This window comes from Arvicanthis niloticus, chromosome 1 (genome assembly GCF_011762505.2).
Source record: "Arvicanthis niloticus isolate mArvNil1 chromosome 1, mArvNil1.pat.X, whole genome shotgun sequence".
In the NCBI taxonomy this organism is placed as follows: domain Eukaryota; kingdom Metazoa; phylum Chordata; class Mammalia; order Rodentia; family Muridae; genus Arvicanthis; species Arvicanthis niloticus.
The window spans coordinates 134,094,621-134,116,079 of record NC_047658.1 but is presented as its reverse complement, the minus strand read 5'-3'; the positions used below and the strand labels follow the sequence as shown (position 1 = coordinate 134,116,079).

General features: G+C 42.8%; 1 protein-coding gene across 9 annotated transcripts in view; it reads right to left on the bottom strand.

The window, feature by feature from the left end:
* The window catches only part of Smarca2 (SWI/SNF related BAF chromatin remodeling complex subunit ATPase 2), a 170,740-nt gene that overhangs the window by 117,047 nt on the left and 32,234 nt on the right, over window positions 1-21,459 (bottom strand). For all 9 annotated transcript variants that reach the window (XR_004606220.2, XM_034496038.2, XM_034496191.2 and 6 more), the window contains exons 5-9: window positions 18,555-18,816; window positions 12,556-12,682; window positions 10,539-10,712; window positions 7,980-8,153; window positions 5,796-5,966 (exon numbers count right to left, since the gene is read on the bottom strand). Coding sequence is in view for 8 of the 9 variants with exons in the window: in XM_034496038.2 (XP_034351929.1) it covers window positions 5,796-5,966; window positions 7,980-8,153; window positions 10,539-10,712; window positions 12,556-12,682; window positions 18,555-18,816 (908 nt within the window). In the remaining variant the exon portion in view is untranslated. The remainder of the gene's footprint in view (window positions 1-5,795; window positions 5,967-7,979; window positions 8,154-10,538; window positions 10,713-12,555; window positions 12,683-18,554; window positions 18,817-21,459) is intronic.

Below are 21,459 nucleotides of genomic sequence, written 5' to 3'. Positions count from 1 at the left end.
ATTCAAACTGGTTTCACCCATTTTCCACAATCAACTGATCAAATGAATCTAATAGCTGAGGCAGAGTGTTCCCAGCGCCCCAGACAGCCATGCTCACTCCCACGTGTGCAAAACTGACTAAACAGCTTCCCTTCACCTACGGAGCCTTGGAAGGGAAAGCTGCAATAAACTATTGACTCTTTAGGAAAAACAGAAGAGATCAAATAATTGGACGCTGTGAGCAACTTGAATGTACAACAAATGTCTCAACGACATTATTATTTATCACACCAGCTGGCTTTTGGTGGTTGTGTTTAATATCTTAAAAGGTTTGAAAAAATTACATTTCCAATCACTGTATTGAATAATGCACCACGTCAGGCAAGTTCTCCCTTTGACGTATAAGAGCCTTGAGTTGTACTTATAAAAGTGGATGGGAGGTAGGCGGGGAGAAAGAAAAGTGAATAAAAAGACTTTTAAAAATAGATTATATTGAGGCCACTCAGACTCAGAAAGGTGAAAACTGCTATGTCTTCTCTCATACAGTGATCCTTTCTTCTAACACGAATGAAGAGTGTGTAAACACACGGGCGATAGCCGGGCTAGGCCAGCAAACTACATAGATGGTGAAAGAAAGACAAAAGGCCTTGAGGACAGACACAGAGCACAAAGGAACAGACACCACATAGAAACACAAGGGGAGGGGGCAGGACAAGGGGAAGAATGACAGGAGAAAAGCAGGGACCAGGAAGAAACAAGACCAAATCTTGCATGAGAAACACCACAGTGAGTCTAATGTTCTATACATCAGTAAACAATAAAACAAGATAAGCCAAGCCCTTGTCAAATGCACCACCTAGGAGTTCCGTGCACCGGCTAAGCGCATGCCCGTTAATCTCACAGGTTTTCAAGACACATCAAAAGCCTACACCCAATCATGCATTTCCACCAGTATACATCCCAAGAGGTTGGAGGGATAGCTTTATATTTAAGTTTTGCTGGCTGTCAAAGAGTTCTAGATGCTGAAGCAAGACAACTGAACTAAGTGCCCCATGCCTCTGGCAAGAGCTCCTAGCCACAGCTTCCGAAAACACTGCGCCTAAAGCACTAGGAGAAATAATCACCAGAAAACTCTCTAAAGTAGAGGCCATGCAAATGAGAAAATCCCCTCTGTAGGAGCTGCTGGTAAGCCTCTTGGTAAGCAGTGCCTACCAAAATAATAAATCTTCACTTCCTTTCTACATGTTCTAACAGCCAAAGAATTTACCACTGCCCTACAGATTTCCTCTTACACACAACCGATCCTCAGTTAGGAAAAAAAAAAAATAGTTGGCCCTGATGGATATCCTAGCACTTAGGAGTTAAAAATCAACATTATTCCTGGTTATTGCAAAGACCAGCCTAGACCACATGTGATCTTGTTGTTTAAAAAAAAAAAAAAAAGATAAACAGAAAAAGAAATGATCAATTTACTCAACATCACAAAATATGCAATCAAGATAAAAATGGTCTTAAAAATGTGTGTGTGTGTGTGTGTGTGTGTGTGTGTCCATGTGCCACTGCACACACGTGGAGGTCAGAGGACAATTTGCAGGAATCAGTTCTCTCCTTCTACCATGTGGATGTTGGATATCAAACTTGGGTCCGTCTTTGGGCTTGGAGGCAAGGGCCTTAACCTGCTCCATCTCCCTGGCCTTATTTTCAAAACCAAACAATCAAATGGGGAAACCATAAGTATTGCAACATCATTCTATTCATTTAGCACAAAATTGCTTGATGTAGCAACCAATCTTTATTGAGTATTACTGTGTGCCAGCAAGGACTCCAAATGCTTTAGATAAAATTCCTCTGTAAGCCTCACACCAGACCTGGGAAGAAAATATTTCTATCCCTTAGTCCTGCTTAGCTTTTATTGCCTACTTGACATAACTTAGTTGGGAAGAGGAAGTCCCAGGTGAGGGACTGTCCTGATCAGACTGAGGCCACTATCTGTGAGAGACTTTCTTGGTCGATGTGGGAAGGCCTAGCCCACTACAGGTGCTACCATCCCTTATCAGGTGGGGCTGAACTGTATAAGGAAGCTGGCTGAGTGTGAGCCAGTGAACATGAGGGCATCCCTCCTCAGTCTGTGCCTCCAGTCTCTTGCTTAGAGTTTCTGCCCTAACTTCCTTCAATGGTGGGGTGTCACTTGGATGTGTAAGTTGAAATAACCCTTCCATCCCTGTATTTGGTCATGTGTTTATCACATGATTATCAGCTGTATTTGGTCATGGTGTTTATCACAGCAACAGGAATCAAACCAGAACCGACCCCTTTGGTAGATAATGGACAGAATACTCTATAAGACATCTTTTAGTGACACACCTACAAGAGACTAATAGCAAATTAGTATGCAAATATTTTCTTACATAACTCTGAATTTAAAAGGCTGCATGCTATCATGACAAGGAGGACAGTGCCATGTGCAAACCTGTTCGTATATGCTTGTTGGTTTTATCTGGCCCCATCCATCCCCCCTCCCCTACTTTGTAGACACCTGTAGACACCTGAGAACACCTTGGTGAAACAGAGAACACCTTCAAGGTCATGCTGAATGCTCAAAGCAGCATTCACCCCAAAACACAGGGCTTGCTTTCCCATAACACACTATAGCTCAATATTTAAAACTTAAGTTTTCCTCTGACCTGTAAGTGCAGACATAGAATTGATGTTTTTTTTTTTTTTTTCCTCTTCCATTCCAAGGCCAATAAAGAAAGACCAGGCTGAGAATGAGAAGATTCTAAGTAATTTATAAATATACACTGCATAGAAATGCACCAAATGGGGAAGAGAATTGAATTAACAGGGTCAAGACAGGTTACAGGAACCAGCCCCACTATTCATGAGCAACACTAAACAACAATTTCTCCAAGAACAACGAAGGTTCCTTTATGCTGGGTGATTAAAATAGAAAGAATAAAAGAAAAAAAAACTACTCTATACTAGTTTAACACTGAAAGTAGAGAGTAATCCTTATCCAATCAAACCTCAAGGCCAGTGATGCTCCCCTTCCTTTGCCTGCATCTTTACTGCACCCAGCTCAGGGCTATTATTTCACTGAGTAATGAAGGTTTTTCTTGAATCAAGGAATACATTGATGCCTTAATTTTCAAGATTGTAAACAGGGATAGCATATTATCTGAGGCTACGGGGAAACACTGTGGGGGTGGGGGTACACAGTCTGCAGCTGACAATAGGAAGACTGGGGGGGGTGGTTTACAGTCTATAGCTTACAATGGGGAGATACTGGGGACATACAGTCTACAGTTTATAGTGGGAAAATGCTGGCTAGGGGCACAGTCGGAAGCATGAAGCACTGATATTCCCTCCACCACAGAGAAGCTGGAACAGGTGACTCTCAGTTGTTCACTCTGATGGAAGGGGGAACTACAGGTAGCACCAAGGGTCAAATAACCAGCTTTTAAATGCATCTCCTTCCTTTGTAGTTCAATAAAGAAACATTTGGAACTGGCTACTTTATGCTGAGTGGTCTTAAAGTCCAGTGAAAGAAACAAGAGTCCAGGAAGGACGAGGAAGAGCCTGTTTCTTCTCATCCTTTCTCTTCCCTTTCCTTCCCTTCCCTTCTCTCCCCTCCCCTCCCCTTCTTTTCCTTTCCCTCTTTCATTTCCCTTGTATGCACCCCACTTTCCTTGGAGTGATAGTCTAGAAAGGCAAGGGGTGTTGGGTGCTGGCTGTCCTAAGAGCACACAAGTGGGTGGCTGGAAATAATCATTCTTCACATTGATCATGGGGCAGTCACCAGGAGGAGGTGCTCAGAGCTTTAGGTGAACCACTATGGCTCTGCTACCAGCTATTTCTCTGCTAGATATCTGGGCCTCACCTCCTGTTTGACTTCCAGTTTTCCTTTTCATTCACCACAGCTAAAGCCATTACTTTAGGTACATGCTTAACTAATGTCTGTGTCACTTCTTTCACTCCTGAGGCTCCTAAGTGCCAGAGAGTGGCCACGTGCAATACAAAGGAGGACTATTTACATGGGGCCCGCCCTCCCATCAGCAGATCTGACAGAATAAGCAGAACCCTGAGTAAAATGGCAACAGAGCCTTGCTCTGCACAAAGCAAAGCAAAGATGCAGGCATCGTTGTCAACAGGCCATCTTTTCTTTGCCTGTGGTGATGTGAGTATCTGACTCCACAGCAGGAATCTATTAATTATAAACTAGAAGCTCCAATCTGGGCCATAAGCTTTTAATCACAAGGAGATAGAAGGAACTCTAATGTTGAAGACACTAACAGTGACAACCGCCGCTGAGCACAGCGGCAGACCAGGGAAAACCGGAACTGTCCGGGGATGGGGGGCGTCTGTGTACGGAACACCCTGGCGTTGTATCTGTTTGCCTGCGTGCCCTCTTACCGGCTCTGAAAGTTATCTTTCAAAATCATTGTGTGCCCTCTTACCGGCTCTGAAAGTTATCTTTCAAAATCATGAGTTGGGAGCTAGAGTTCTGCGAGGTCTATAGCACTACACTTGACAAGAAAATGAGATCCTCCTCAGCAATGAAATGTCTAAATCCAAAAGCAGAGTCATCCCTCCCCCAACTTCACAATAAGATGAGCTATCACAGAAGAAGAAAATCAGGTACAAGGAGGCGCCTTCCCCATCATGCATTCCTCCCCCTTAATTATAAAACAGGTATGAGAATTTGCAAGCCATGAAATTAATTATTATTATTTTTTTGAAAAACGTTCCGTTCAATTATTCAGTGTGAAGAGTAAATGATGAAACACTCTCAAGCCTCCATTTTCACAGGCCTAATGAACGTTTTCTGTTGATGTTTGTACCTGGCCTAATCAGACGTGCTTGGTAAAACAAAATGCAGCTGCCTGCGCCTCAGTCTCCACCAGGCGATGGTTCCAGGAGACCAAAGTCCCTGGAGACCAAAATCTGAAGATGTGCAGGTTTCTTGGGCAAATGTCACAGCATTCTCACGTCACCTCCCTGTGTCTTCCTGCATACTTTAGTGACCCCGTGATGCCTTGTGACATGCATGCGACCTAAATGCCGTGCTGTTAGGCTGTTTGGAATGTAGCCCAAGGAAAGTTGTCTGTGTCTTTTCAACACAGAGAATATATCTTTCACTTAGGATGCTGAGCCTTCTGTCTGTGGGATGCCTCCTGGACACGCCAAAGTCCAAGTAAATCCAGATTTTCTGGTCCACATTCAGCCACTTACTGAATGGAGACACATTGCCTGCAGCACAGAAATATTATTTCTTGTCCTTCACTTCTTAAGACAAGCAGGCAATATTTGACACAAGACTGTTCTTTCTCTATAAATGGTAAAACTTGTATCAATACACTTACCTTGCTGTGACACCAGGACAGGAGAACTGAATGAAAACTTCCATCATTATGTCCAGAGAATCCCAAAGAGTTCCTGTCTGTCTTCCCTTGGCTTGTTCCTGCCTGTACACTACAATTTTTGTTAATTTTTTACTTCATTTTCTAACTCAGTAGTCCCTGTCACACCGGCATGAACCTATTCACAGATGCTTGTTTGTGCCTGTATTCTTTTTTCTCCTAGTAACTGTGCACACTTGGTTTGAAATGTTACACTGTATCAAACAGTAGAAATATAGACTGCACACTACCCCATTGCAATAATCTTTTTATGCCCTTGGCTCTGATACATCATCTACTTTTATACCATATTAATCTAGGTGACCACTGAAAGTCAGCAATCTACACCTCCCATCAGTCGGAACTGGTTTTTAATCAGAGAACCACACTTATCTAAAACCAGTCTTTGGAGCTCACCTTCTTCCTCCTCCTCCTCTTCTTTTTCTCTTTGGCTGCTTGGGCCTGCTTGTGCTCCCAAACCAGGTTGGTCAGATTGGCGACATATTCATCGGTCTGCTGTAATAGGTAGGCGAGGCGTCTGTCTTTCTTTTGGTCGATGAGCTTCCTGTAACCCTCTTCATCTTCAGCCTGTTCAGGAGGGCGAGAAGGACGACCACATGATGCCCTGACACTCACAGCTGCATGTCACACACCTTTCTCCTGTCCACAACCTGAACCTGGCAGTGCCTGGGGCCAACACATTGTGAGCCAGGCTGCACAAGCTACCAGTGGCTTCTGCAAGTTGGCAAATAGAGATGCACAACACCTTGGGCCCATGACTCTAAAGTCAGTAGCAAAATTATTGTACAAAGACCCACTGTGTGTGTGATATGACTAAGCCCCACTGTGTGTGTGTGATATGACTAAGCCCCACTGTGTGTGTGATATGACTAAGCCCCACTGTGTGTGTGTGATATGACTAAGCCCCACTGTGTGTGTGTGATATGACTCTGCCCCACTGTGTGTGTGATACAACTAAGCACTGTGGGTTCACTCTTCCATCTTCGGTGCTTCTTGAACTGTTCTGAATTAATGCAAAAATTGATGCACTGAGTCACAAGCCTCCGTGACTGGACATAAGTCAGTTAGCTCCTGAAATCTGGTACTCTTGAGTCATGAAACAAGGCCCATTACTTCCACCTCAACCTCCCATTAAGCAACATCATGAGATCAAATGGAAGAAAACTCTTGATGTCCTCTGAGCCATTTAGAGAGCAACATCTTTTTAAACATGTGCCCAATGAAAGAACATCCCCAAATATTTCTCTAGGATGCCTGAATAAAAGGAGGACACCCAATAGTCTCTAAGAGGTAGCACTATCCCAGAAGAGTTCAGAGACCCAGCTGTGGGGTGTCACTCCAGCACGTGTCGGAGCGACAGCAGCTTCATCACTCAGGGTAACTGCCGTCTGCGCCATGAATGAGCGTGGACTCAAATGCTATTATAACTCTAATTGCTTTTGGCTATGGTTGATCTCACTTGAAGAAAGAGTGATAAAAAACTTCGGTTTCTCTATTATCTGTATATTCCATCATTTAATTGCAAAAATTAATGATTTGCAAATGCCTAATCATTAGTGTCAAACCAATCTGTTGCTGGAGTTCTAATACAGTTTTCCTTCAGTTGAATCAGACAAATTTGCCTGTTGACTGCTCCGTTCCCTGCACAAGAGTCTCCCTCACTAAGGCAAGGACTTGACAGTATTCTCCAAAACAGAAGTGGGGAAAAGGATGGAAAATAGTGAGATTTTGGAATACTTCAAATGGTGCTTACTGTCTGGACCCTCCGGATTCATGAAATAAAACACCAAGTAGGATCCTGACAAGACTGTCTTTAGGATTTCTAGCACTGTTTTTCTGACTGAGGTTTATTCTGACCCACTCAGGAATTATGTCTCACATAGGTCCCTTATCACCTTTACAGATTTGTTGTTTTCCTAAGTTTCATGGTGTGCTTTGTCCAATTCCAGAAACAAATAGTCAATAAAATCCAACACTCAGACCAATGATATTAACCCACTTGTTCTGCGTCTGTATATCCACTAAAAACTAACTATGCAAAAGTAATGGTGCCAAACAAGCCTTGGGAACAACAGAGCTGGCACCCAAAAACCTTTCTAATCATCTTAAAAGTCAGTATTTAAGTTCAAGAATAAACTTAGTAAATATATGTAATTAGTAAAACTATACATGTCAAGTTGGGGGAGGGGAGAGAATGAATATGAATCTTGGATTCAAAGACCTGACACTGTGATCCATTCAAAAAAGCTTAGCCACTCATCTCAAAATATACGTTTAAAGGACTACATGTGCCATTATCAAACTCCTGCATGTCACAGCACGTACCTTTCTTAGATAGGCTATGTAAGTAGATAACGGTGATAGCCTATGGTACAAAACAAGTATGCTTGTGTGTGTGTGTGTGTGATATATGTGTGTGTGTATAATATATATGAGTATCCACATATACATATATGTACATATATATGTGTGTGTTTGTCACAAGCAGCCTCCCTTTCTTGTCTTGATGCCTTGTGTCCCACTCTCAATGCAGAATGATGCAAGCAGGGCATCTTCCCAGTCTCACATGGGGCCCCTTACCATCAGCCTCCGCATCCTCTCTTTCTCGATCCGCTCCGTCTCCTTCTTCTGCTCCCTTTCGGTGTTAGCGTGCCAAGTCGCCACTGCTTTGGACAGCTTCTGGATCTTCCCAGCCACAGACCGGTGATATTCCTTAAAATCTTTTGCATGTTGCAAAATACTGTTCAGATATTCCTAAAGGGTACACAAGAGGGAGAAAAGGGTGCTTTGGGTACCCTCCGCAGTGACGTATTCACACACCTGATGATGCGATGATGATGCAGTATACCCTGACACCATTTAAAGACCACAATCTACTGATGATGGGGGCCCTGCCTAGAGCCTCTGCAGTACAGGGCTGTGGGATAATGTGACTGACTGTAAGCCTAGAAAACAGTGGCTGCCTTCACTCCTGGGTGAGGATGGACAAAATTGGGAAAAGCAGAGACTGACTGGGCTATGGGCTAGGAAGAAGAAAAGAGTTCCCTCATCTGTATATTGTAAGCCTAAGAAAGAGACACTGCCTTCACCACCAGGGTGTGGTCATCTGAACCGGAAAGAGCAAGGACAAGGGATGACCTATAAAAACATCTATGAAAAAAATGTACAATACAGTCTTCTGTCACCCTGAAATAAACATGAGGGTTCTGGGCATTTCCAGTGAAAAGCACATTTCTTCTGCTCTGACTTAAATTTAGAACTATGATGCAAAATAAGTTTATACAAAGCTGAAATCTCCATATGTAATTCAAATTCACTTTTCACAAGGAGGGAAAATACATACCCTACTTACACTAAAATCCATATTCTTTTTCAAAAGGAAACTAAGGCACTAAATTAAACCCAATAAAACAATCATGAGACAAAATCAAATCCTACATCAAATATTCTTAATGTCCTAGAAAGGAATGCTTTTGAATATCTGCCCCTGTGACTCCGCCAACTGGGCCCTTCGAAGAGTAAAGAAACACTGTATAAAAATAACTTCCTGCCGGGCAGTGGTGGCTCACGCCTTTAATCCCAGCACTTGGGAAGCAGAGGCAGGTGGATTTCTGAGTTCAAGGCCAGTCTGATCTACAGAGTGAGTTCCAGGACAACCAGGGCTACACAGAGAAACCCTGTCTCAAAATAATAATAATAACAATAACTTCCTGCTAGGGGCTGGAAAGATGGCTCAGCACTTATGTGCACTTGTTCATCTTATAGAAGGCCCAGGTTCGAGTCCCAGCACCAACACTGTTGATCAAAACCATCTATAACTCCAGTTCCAGGGATATCCAGACTTATTCTGGCCTCAGGGGGCATCAGGCATATATGTGGCATAAAACCATATATGCGAGCAAAGCACCTAAATCACTTTCTGACCTTGTTTCCTTTTCCAAATTATCTCTCCCCAGAATTTTGCTCTAGGAAATGCACTCATGGGCAACTTAGTCATCAGCTTTTCACAGAATTCTGAGTATCATATCTGCTATGGGCTAATGATGCTTCTAGTTTAGTGGTTCCTAACCCTCCTAATGCTGTGACCCTTTAATACAGTTCCTCCAACCGTAGGTGACTCCAACTGTACAATTAGTTGCATTGGTACTTCATAACTGTAATTTTGCTACTGTTATGAATTATAATGTAAATATCTGTGTTTTCTGATGGTTTTAGGTGGGCTCTGTAAAAGGGTCATTCGACCCCCACAGGGCAAGTTGAGAAACACTGCCCCAGTTCATAAGCCCTCACGTAATATAATCATGAAGTAGATGGAAGCCTAAGAAAGAGAACCCAGAGAATTTTCTTCTTTCTATTCCCTGCCTTGTGAGAGCACAAGAAGTTGGCCACCTGCAAGCCTGGAAGAAGGCATCACCCCAAGGTGACCACGTTGCTATGCAGAGTTGGCCTTCCAGCCTCCAGATCTCTGGAGAAACAAACTGCTATTGTTGCTGCACTACCCAGTCTGGCATTTTGTTAGCACAACCTCCACTGACCACAACTGATTGGGTTCCAAGAAAGCTGGGTCCCCAGCTTTATCTTTCTACAGCCCGTGAGCAGGTCACTCATTGTCTTGACCTAATGTGACACTAACTATAGTCATTTGGTGAGAAGGGAACCTCCGTTAAGGAACTGCCACCCTCTGGCCAGTGAACATGTTTGTGGGGCATTTTCTTGATGGATGTGGGAGGGCTTAACTCATTGTGGGTGGGATCACCCTGGGCAGCTGGTCCTGGTTTGTATAAGACAGCAAATGAACATGTTCTAGAGCAAGTCAGTAAGCAGGGTTCTGTGGTCTCTGCTTCTGTTCCTGCCATGACTTCCGCCAGCAATAAACTATAACCTACAAGTCAAATAAATAAACCCTTTCCTCTCCAGGTTGTTTTGTCCGTGTTTTATCACAGCAACTAAAAAAGCAAAGCAGGGTACTTTCCGATCCCCAAATGATGCCTCTGTATTACATAAACTCCAAGTCACCTTTCTGTTCTATGATCCACCCCCACCCTCTCTCCCCTGTGCCAACTTTGCAAACATCCTGACCCTGACCACTGACCCCACGAGCCACCTCTGACCCGGAAGAACATGCAAAGGTCAAAGGACCTGGTGCTTCTGGCGGCGTTTCCTCTCCTGCTCTATCTTCTGCTGCTTCTCCAGTTTCTCTGTCATGCGCGCCTCGCGCAGGGTCTGGCGCTTGCTCCGCTTGTATGCTTTGGAGTTGAGGGCCGTCTCCAGGGTGGTGTCCCTTCGCATGCAGGCAACCACCTCCTGTCTCAGCTATCAGGAGGAGAGTGGTAGTTAGAGAATCCCCTAAACACAAGCCAGTCCCCGAACCCTGAGCTGCTAGAATTTCAACTCAATGGAACAGAAAGACGATTTGATGCAAGTTTCTCAATCCAATTGCAGTTGGTCAATTACTAAAAGCCAAGAACTGGAAATTGTAGCAATTTTACATGGTAATTTTAAGGACAATCTAAATCTTCTTTCCACATAATTCACATAAAAACAATTATACAATTATAACAGTAAAAAATATGAGGATGCTATGCTAGGTTTGAAATAAAGTTATTCACTCCATTTAATTATTGTAATGGCATTGCTCAGTCAGTAAGTTTTTTAATTTTTCTAACTGTCATATTACCATTCTCTTGCTGATCTACAAGAAGAACAAGAGTGTTGCCGTCCATTCACGTTCCAAGTAACAACAGTAACACCAACAATGTAAATTCACAGCTTCAAATAAATAATAAGAATATCCGTCTGGGTTTTCTTCTTCTCCAAAAATGATCATTCTTTAGTATTGAAATTTTATACCGTGCCATGGACTTGTTTTACATTATAATCATATAACATATTATATATTATATTACATATTATATGCTGGTAGGCAGTGGGAACTTGGGGGTCCACATTACAATGATCTTTCAATTGAACCTGAAATTAGCATCAGTCACATCTATCCAGGAAACTTTGTAGATAACAGACAATATCAAACGAAAGCTAAGGACCAGCAGGACTCGAGGCGAGAGATTCATGTCTCAAACTTAAGAACACGTGCCAGTAATACTCATTTACTAAGCCTGTGTCCAAAATTGTATTCACTTCTATGAAAAAGGTTCCTCTAATTAAGATGCAGTGGAACCTGGAGTCTTTTTCTTTTCCTCCTTTGTTTTAAATGAAACCTGATTTGTGCTTTCTCAAAACCCTAGCCAGATAACCCCCCAGATACCCTTCTATCATGTGACACCCAGGAAGTCAAATGTGAATTCCAGTTCGTAGATGGTAGCAAAAGAGGTGCCTTTGTGACTTCAATCAGATCCTCCAACAGACTGAATTCAATACTTCCAGACTGTGCTTACTCATTAACGGTTCATTCTGCATGCCCCACACTTTAGGACAACCCATCTGACAGAAGAGGGGCTCCTTGTCCCCCTGGGCTCAGACAGGCAATCTGTGGATGGGGGACCAGCACCCTCTGACAAAACTCAGCCAAGGGAAAATTAGCTCGACTTCATCCCATTACACACCTACTAATTTAGAAATCAGAAAAATAGATCATTATGCCAGATCTCAATAGTGAGTTCTAGGAGACAGTAACTCCTTATTAGTCAACCTGTAACTCTGATGTGGCCAAGCACCCCCAAGTTAAATTTTGTTGAATAGTTAAGGTACAAGACATTGGGAGTTTTTTGTTTGTTTGTTTCTACAAACACGGGCTAGTGATTAGGAACAAGACTATCATATTTTCTATTTCTGGAATCATGGCTACCTTTGTATATTTGGGTTTACCAGGAATACAATCTACCACCTCTGTGGTTTTCCTTGGAGTCATGAAGACAAGACACAGATCTCCACAATCTGTTGTCATGGTTTTCATCCAGGGTACCAGAGTTCGATAACTGATTTTGTACATCACAGCACATACAGAAGGGGGAAACAATAATAAGCAGTTCATACTCATTACCCTCAGCCATGAGCTGTCAGTCTGAAGATGCACTATCTCACTAAGTTCCTAGCTTTACAACAATATCAAGTAGACTGGAGGGAGCTCACAGGTCACACCTTAGGAACAATCACATTGATTTCCCACATCATGGGTTCGCTGGGGAAAAGGTATTACCTGACGTTGGAAGTTGAGTAAGCGAAGTGCTTTCAGTTCCACGGTTGCTTTGGTTCGTAAATCTGGTGGCAAGGAGCCAGGCAGACTTTCCAGTTCTTGTATCCTATGAGCTATGCGAGCCTGGAGTCTAGAAGGGAATAAGAACGAGGGGTGGGGGCGGATGGAGATCTGTATTACGATTTCATTCTCTATGATCAACAATGCCTTAAGCTTGGGTTCACGGTAAATTATATTCCACATACTGACAGTGGATTTCTGACACTCAACTAGGTTTTCTTTTTGTAAAAAAAAAATGTTTACAGTTATTTATTTATTGGAGAAGGGGATGTGCATACCATAGTGCATATATGGACAAAAAAAGACAGCTCATAAATATAAGTTCTCACATGCATTTCAGGATTCAAGACAGTGGACACCTTTACCTGCCCAGCTATCTCAATGGAGCCCCAATGGGGTTTTCAAAAGCTCATCAAGAAAAGGCCCCCTTTGAATTCCTGAAGATATATGCTTCATACTACTCAACACACCATGAACTTCTCTGTAGCTTCTCTCTAAGACAGGGAAAGAAACTTCATACTATATCAAGAAGGAGGGGGAGAGGGAGGTGTGAAGGGGATCAGAAGTCCCTGCCTGCTCTCAACACAAGAGAGAATGCAGAGGCAGTCTGGCTAGCTGCCCAACTCCCAGCCTGCCGTTGTACAGGGCCAAGGCCACAGTTCTTCCTTCTGTGCTGAGACAACAGTGACTCCAGTCGCTAAAGCTGGGTGGCAAGCACAGCTTTAGGAACTGAGGCCACAGAAGTCAGCCAGCTGAGACATTCCGAGAGCCCTGCCAACCACAGCCACTTCCTCTGTGCGGTGCTTGTTTGAGGAAAGAAAGCAAGCTGGGGATCTGCAAAAATCAGGGGCAGCAGTTAAGAGTACTTCCTGAAAAGGATGCTGGGGGCTCACATTTTAGACACCGTCAAAAATATAATTGCAAGTACTTCCTCCTAATGAAGGCAGACTACAGAATACAAGACAGCTCTCCTCAGCCTCTGGCTGCTATGGCCTCTGGCTGCTATGGTTCGGGCACACATAAGCCGGTTTCAAACCTTCCTTTTAAAAATACACACCACTGAAATCTAGTTTTAGACTAAGCCCCTCCCCAGGTTTGGGATGGAACTGTTTGAGAATAGGAATGAAAGAGAGATGTTAATAAGAGTAGTAATGAATTAACCTAGTAAATTCTACTGGCACTAAGTGCATTTAATGAGCAATTTTTAATTCCCAACGCACGCGTGCACGCGCGCACACACACACACACACACACACACACACAGAAACACACATAAATAAATGCTTCAGTGGTCCCATGTTACTAATGAGAAAAACTGAAGAAACATGTTGACATCACAGAGCCAGACATGGAGGAATCCAAAACCCAAAGCTACATTATATGGATTATTGTTATCCGAATGGTTTTCCCCATCTATCTATGTAGCCCCAAGTGTCCAAATAGGCAAGCAAAGCTACATCTAAACATTGAACATATGAAGAGAAAACAAAACACTTAGTGGGGGGAATAAAAGACTAAAACAAGTTTTTAACCTTTAAAACCACTCTGTTTTGTAGTCTTGTTATCAAGACCACAGTAAAGGGAGTTAGCTATTGGAGCGACGGAAGATGGTATCACCTACGATTGTATTTCACTACCTCCTTGGTTCTAGACTCACTCCGTATGTTCTTTGCCTACTGGAGTATCCTGGAACTTAAACTTCCCTGTGTATTCTGGTTCAGGATACCACGGTGGGCCAGTCACTGAACTCAAGGGATGGTGGCTTCTGCCTCCATCTTCCAAAGGATAGGCTCTAGGACGAAGTGTGACCACGGGACACTTGGGGTGATTGTGCTGAGACAAACCCTCACTGAACTGGGTGGAAAGGTTGGAGGGAAAAGAGGGAAGTGAGGAGGTCAGGAGTTGGGGGCTTACAGTAATAGAGTGTGGATGCCTGGGTTGCTGCAGCAGGTAGGAGCTGAGGGTTCATGTCTCCCTGTTGCTTCACCCTGTCATGGCTGCTTCTCCAAAGGAGAGGTGATTTATTAGTGCATCTCAAAATCCCCCCCCCCCCGGAGAAAGGCACGAAGAACAAAGTACAAACTCAAGAGAAGAGTGGGAGACTTTACAGCAAAATGATATGCGCTCCTGGTGGCACACAAGGCACTCAGGGTAGGTGGCAAAGTTGTGAGGGTGGGGAGGGGTGGGGGAGGGGGTGACAGTCAACTCCTATCTCTGTTGTCGCGCTTAATAGAAATCTTCATTTTAAATAATGCTCCTCTCCTTGGACAATTTCATCTTCCCATCAATGGGATTCAGCAGGAAGTCTGATAAAGAGAGTCAGGATTCTAAACTTCCCAAAACAACAGCAAGATGTAATCCTGCCTGACTGCAGGAGGCTCATTTAGTGTCCTCACGAGCACAGAAAATTGAAGCAGAATTAGGTCACTCGGGTTTTTCATACAGACTGAAGAGTAAATCAAGAGGGGTTACTGTTCTGCCAAGGAAAAGAGCTCCATTAAAGGCAACAGATATTTGTTCAGGTCCAGGGGAGAAGTTTATGATTCCCGTAGGAGAGTTATTTGAACAGAAAATGACACTGGTACATTTTGTCCCTTCAAGAAGCTGAGTGACACTTTACAGAGCGAGGGTGAGAGAAAGGGAACGTGTGTGACTTTCGGTGGCTCTTCTGGCACAGTGGCTATTGGTAATTCCTGAAAAGGAGTTTCTAGGGTTGTGATGGTGATGAGGGCAAGACAAGGAAATACACACACACACACACACACACACACACACACACAGAGTGTCCCCTAACCCTTTCTACACTCAATTCTGTTTTGAGACCAGAGGCCTGATGTAATTCAAAACTGCCTTTCTCAAATAAACCCTTCTAAGCCTGACACGAATCCTCCATGCAAACATTTGATTACCCGGACCTAGTTTACATGTCAGTGTGCAAATTCCTGAAGTACTCTTTGATTGACTATGAAAAGAAAGGAAGTTGGCTATAGTTAAGAGTCAAGAACTCATGCCCAAAGATGGGGGGTAGGGGGCTAGTGCAGCAGGCAAAACTGTCTGACACCAAAGAAAGAAGAATAAATTTCCATTAAAAATGATAAGAGAGTTGAAAGCAAATGACCCAAAAATAAAAAAGGAGATAAATGTTTCCAAGCCCAGGGCTGCAGAGATCTGAGGCCAGGCAGAGTGTATGTAGGCAGAAGCTCACTTAAGCTGCAAAAAAAAAAAAAAAAAAAGAAAGAAAGAAAAGAAATTCTGAGTTTATGGCAAACCAGGAAGAGCAGCCAACTGGCTTAAAGAAATGTAACTTCCTAATAATTTCCTTCCAATTTTTGTAGACAAGGACTGTAGCCAACAAAATGAACATCTGTTGTGGGGTTTCTGTTGCATGATATTTTGCTTCATTGGAGCCCATGAAATCCCCAAAGAGAAAGGTTAGGACCTTACTCAAATCCTCAGCCAGGTGAGGGGGTGCAGAGGCCAGGCAGAGTCTGGTGAGGTAGGTAGCCCATCGAAGGGAGCAGGAGAGAAAGATTCTCATAACTGCCTTTTATGAGTATGTAAGAGACTAATGTAACCCCTTCAATGATAAACTTAATCTCTGTGGTTGAACAATGTGTCTTTATGCAGGCAGAAGTCAGCTATTGTTCCACAACTAAACAAGATAAGGCATGCCCCTGAAATGCTGCCAGCACAAGTTTGTTCTTCCCCAGATGGCCATGGGGAGACTCCGGCCAAAGGTCCCACCAGGCTTTTGGCAATCCCCAAACCATACGGCTTCAGCTTTACCAAGGTGGACACATTTATCAAATAACAATATGAAAAGCGACTCGCCAGCTACATTCTGATATGCACTTGACTTAGAGTTGCTTTGTTTTTTGAGGTAGGGTCTCACTATGTACTCTAAACCGGTCTTGGTTTCATGGTTCTCATGCCATAGACTTCCATATGCTGAGATTATAGGGACACATCACCCTGTACCACAGTTTAAAGGATACTAGTAGACATCATTTTTATTAAAATAAGAGAATGGGGTTAGTGAAATGGCTCAGTTGCTACCAAACTTACAACCATGGGCTTAATCTCCAGAAACCACATAATGGAATTTAAAAAAAAAACCAACTCCCACAGGTTGTTGTCTGACTTCCACACATGTGAAGTAGCTCAGATGTACCATAAATAAACAAACAAACAAATAAGTGAATACATGCAATAAAATTTAATTAAGAAGATCATATAAGTCACAAAATGTTTGTACATTGAAATAGGCTAAATAGTACTATTTAATATTTTGGAAGACAATCCATTCAAACTCACGCTTTTTAAAACGGCATTAAAAGGAGATTATAGGAGAGCCCTGTCATTAAAATCCTGGCAACAATGACGAAACAAGTTTAGGAGTCCACAAAGCAGTTTATCCACATACATGTGGACATGCATGCACACACGCACAATGCACGCATACACATACATAATTCTACTCTTTCTTATAACTGGCCCCTCCCCAACAACTACTTATGACTTCTTTTACTCAATAACATAAAGAAGATATTGCATCTGATGAGTTTTTCTGCCCTGGGTTTCCTAATGTTTGACTTTATGGTACACTAGTTTTTCCTGTCACTGATAAGTGCTTGGCCCTGATGCTCAGGACACATGACAAGCTGGGAACGACAGAAGAAATGCTCCCAATGATAATTAGCAGAAGAAATGAGAAAATGAAGTCATGCTTCCACTCCAAAAGGTGATCCACATCTAATACCTGGTCACTGGGATGTCTCCAAAACAACTCCACAAACCAGTTACGTTTTATTTAGTTTGGAACAAGCTATGTGGGTTTTAATAAAGATTAAGATAACACTTTTAAAGAAAACCCAAACACTGCTTCCTGGCTAACATTCTCTGTAAGCTTTCCCATCTACTTTCCATTTAATTCAAGTAATACTGGGAAAATAATTCACACCAATATTACTGAAAGCTTAGAGAACACATTACTTTTCCCAACTCAATGACGAAAAGACTATAATATTTTTATCATATAAGTCACAGAAAAATGATGTAACCTGCCCAAGACAACAGCTTTTCCTGCAGAGCATGCTTCCAGGCAGGCCACAGAACTCAAGACCTTAGTTTTGCTTCGGCTTAACTCTTACTACACTCCGTTATTCATGGTAGCTAACCATTTACTTGAAGGGTCTGCTAAGTAACGTCTGTGGGCCAAGTCTTGTCCTTAGTTGCTTTTCTAAATAAAGTTTTCCTGGAACAAAGCCAAGATACCACCGTCTATTGGTGTTTTCCCACAAAAAAAAGGACAGAGCTGACTATCTGTGTCTAAGACATATGGCCCTGTAAAACATTAGATGTTTTCCATCTGGTCCTTTGCAGGAAAAGTTTGCCAATGCGTAATTTAGATACAACTGTGTCAAATCAGGTGACTAGTGCCTGGATTAGGGGTTTAACTAAGGATCCCATTTGAAGACAGATACCTAAGGCTTATCCCTAAACCTGGGCCAAGCTCTAGATTAAACCATGGGTGAGTTAAAACACAGAACACATTGTACTACGCAGTATGCTTTTCAGTACCATGAGGTGGACCAGAGTTCTGAAGGATGAACCCAGACAACATACTCAACATGACTAAGTCATCAGTTGTTCCAGAACACAAAACGGACAATCTCATAATCATAGTGTGAGGCGACGTGCCCTGAGATTCAGGAACTCTGGGCTGGGTTTTTGATCTGAGAAAAAGTCACAGTCTGTCCTACTCAGCAACACTTAAGGACAGACTCAACAGTATGTGAACTTTCTCTACAACTGTTCTGAAACCACAGTCACAACATAAGTCCTCTCTGACCTCTCTTCACCACTCCCAGTGTTCCCATGAGGACACTGTCCCATGAGGTGTGTCAGTCCCTGGCCCTGGGAATGGCCTGGCAGGTACCTACCTGTACTCTCGTTCCTGCAGGATCTCCACAGGGTCCAGGCCTTGCGGTTTCTGGATGGGGCTGATACGACTCTGCTTCTGTTGCAGCTGCAGGACCGGAGACGGCTGTCCTGGGGCGGGCTGCTGCACGGAGGGCCCTGGCACCGCTGTGGCCGTGGGCTGTGCGGCCGCAGGGGGTGCGGGTGAAGGTCGGCCGCTGGGTGCTGGTGCTGACAGCTTCTGTGGGGTGCTCTGGCCACTCAGCAGCAGCTCCTGCCCAGGGCCTGTGAGACAAGAGGGACATAGGCAGGACAGAACAGAAGAAAGGATCCCTGCTGACTATGCCTATCTCTCCTCTACCCATCAACCACCGGGTCGGAGGAGGCTGCCAGGGTCTTAAACTCAAGAGCTGACTAATGAAGGGTACAAAGAAAGGAAGGAAATGAAGGGCAAGGGTGAAAGAGAAAAAGTGGCCTAGCATGTACTCCACAGGGAAATGGCATGTACTAATGAATATTGTCAAATATGAGAGTGTGTGTGTGTATATGTATGTATATACATATATACATGATATATATATATATATATATATATATATATATATATATATATATATATGACTCCTAGTTATAATAAATCAAGGAAATGACAAGCTGTCTTTTAATGCCACATTCTGCAGTGGGGTTGTTGTTGTTTTAAGAATCACAGGTGGATTCAAACTTCAAAAAAAGAAAGAGTTCTACAACAATCAGGTGCATGGGTATGGTCCCAAGGACTCACTTTGCAAACTGTTGATACATTCCTGCAATCCAGTGCCTAGGGCTAAAAGAACTGGTCTGCTGGGAACTAGAAGAGGTGCATTTCCATAGCATTCTGAAAGCTGACTTTCGGCTTAGTTATAGTCAATCCCCGGGAGTAAATCTTACTTTAATGACACAGTAGTAAAGTATTTCTAAAACTACTCAACATTAAGGGTAAAATATGCTCGTTTCCCTTAATAAAACTTAGCAAATATTAAGGTTCAAGAAAGCCTTTTTACCAGATGACGGCATACAATCTTTAGCCTATCCCTGAAGCTTAGCATGGTGGCAGAGACCTGTAAGCACTTCAGAAGCAGAGCTAAGAGTTGAACTCAAGGGGGCTGGTGAGATGGCTCAGTGGTTAAGAGCACTGACTGCTCTTCCAGAGGTCATGAGTTCAAATCCCAGCAACCACATGGTGGCTCACAACCATCCATAATGAGATCTGATGCCCTCATATGGGTGTCTGAAGACAGCTACAGTGTACTTACACAAAATAAATAAATACATTCTTATAAAAAAGAAAAAAAAAAAAAAAAAAAGAGTTGAACTCAAGAGTTGGTGGCCAACCTGGGCTATAGGGGACCCTGTTCCTAAGCAACAGGACCAATCTTTAAGTATTGTTGAATTCAGTTTCAGCCATTTTTCTACATTAAGTTTTGGGAATTTCAATTAACTGCTAGATACAAATCTAAAATAAGAAGGGCTTCAACTCTCCCCCAGGTGAGTTCCCAGGTTCCTTCAAACTGAATACAATTACTGAAGGTACCAGATGCATTAGTAATTAAAAAAAAAAAAAAAAAAGACTCCCAGTCAGCAGATGCTAAAACCACAAGCAGAATTCATCCAAGTATTCCTTATACCCTTCCTTAGAAAAAAAAAAATAAAGCCATTAAGCACAGAAATCATAGTCCAAAACTTCAGAGAGGCGCAATAATTGACCACACAAAGGCACGAATTGTGGAAAATGGAACAGGTTTCTTCAACTTCTGACAAATGCCATTTAGAGGACATCAATGACAATCCAGAGAAAGCCATAAGCAAACACTGTGTGACATGAGGAATGTGAAGGATTAGTACAAAGGGCTTGGGGAAGCTTCAGTGCATGCGTGCGCGTGTATCTCTCTCTCTCTCTCTGTGTGTGTGTGTGTGTGTGTGTGTGTGTGTGTTATGTACAGGTACCTCTATCTCTTCCAAAATTTAGGTAAAATTTCCCAAACAATATAGATCTAGATAGTTTTTTTTCTTTGTCTCCCACCCCTCCCCCTGGGTCTCTGTGTATACCCTTGGCTGTTCTGGAACCAGGTTCTGTATTGCCTCCTGTGTGCTGGGATTAAAGGCGTGTGCCACCACTGCTCTGCTAAAGTTTTTCCTTAAGCTAATTTATAGTCCTGGTATTCTTGGGGATTGATTAAAAAAAGTTCTGAGGTGAAATATATGGCTCTTTATTTTTATGTCTAGGATGTGTCATCATATAAAGCTGTTTTCTCAACTAAATTTTTTGTTTTCTGAATGGGAGGTCTTTTACAAAATACATAGATCTTCATTACATATTTTATTTAGAACTTTTTTCATCCATATTTTAAAAAGCAATTAAAGCTCGGGTTTGTTAAGCAATAGGTTTTAGGACAACTTTCCGGAGAGGTCTTTAAAGAATGTGCTTTCCTTGGCATTGTCTTATGTATGACTAGTCAAATGACAGAAGATATAGATTTCTAGCATTTGGCTTTTTTTTTTTTTAATTTTTAATTACATTTATTTATTTGGGGGAGGGCATGCATCCAAAGTGCATGCATGGACATCAGAAGCCAGCTTGCAGGAGTCAGTTCCCTCCTTCCACCGTGTGGGTTCTGGGAATCAAATTCAATCTTCAGACTTGGTGGCAAAGGGCTCTTACCCACTGAGCAAGTAGAATTAACTAGATTAAGAGCCGTGGTCTTAGCATGCTAAACACTGAGCTTACTAGAGTCAGACTCTCAAAGGACAAACACTTTCTAGGAGAAGAAAATCTGGTAGGTATCACAATGATTACGGTAAATTTCATTCTCAAAGTATTTCCCCTCTTTTCTAAGTTCAAAAGATAAAAACATCCCATGAACCCAGCACCAGTACACACTCACTGGTGAG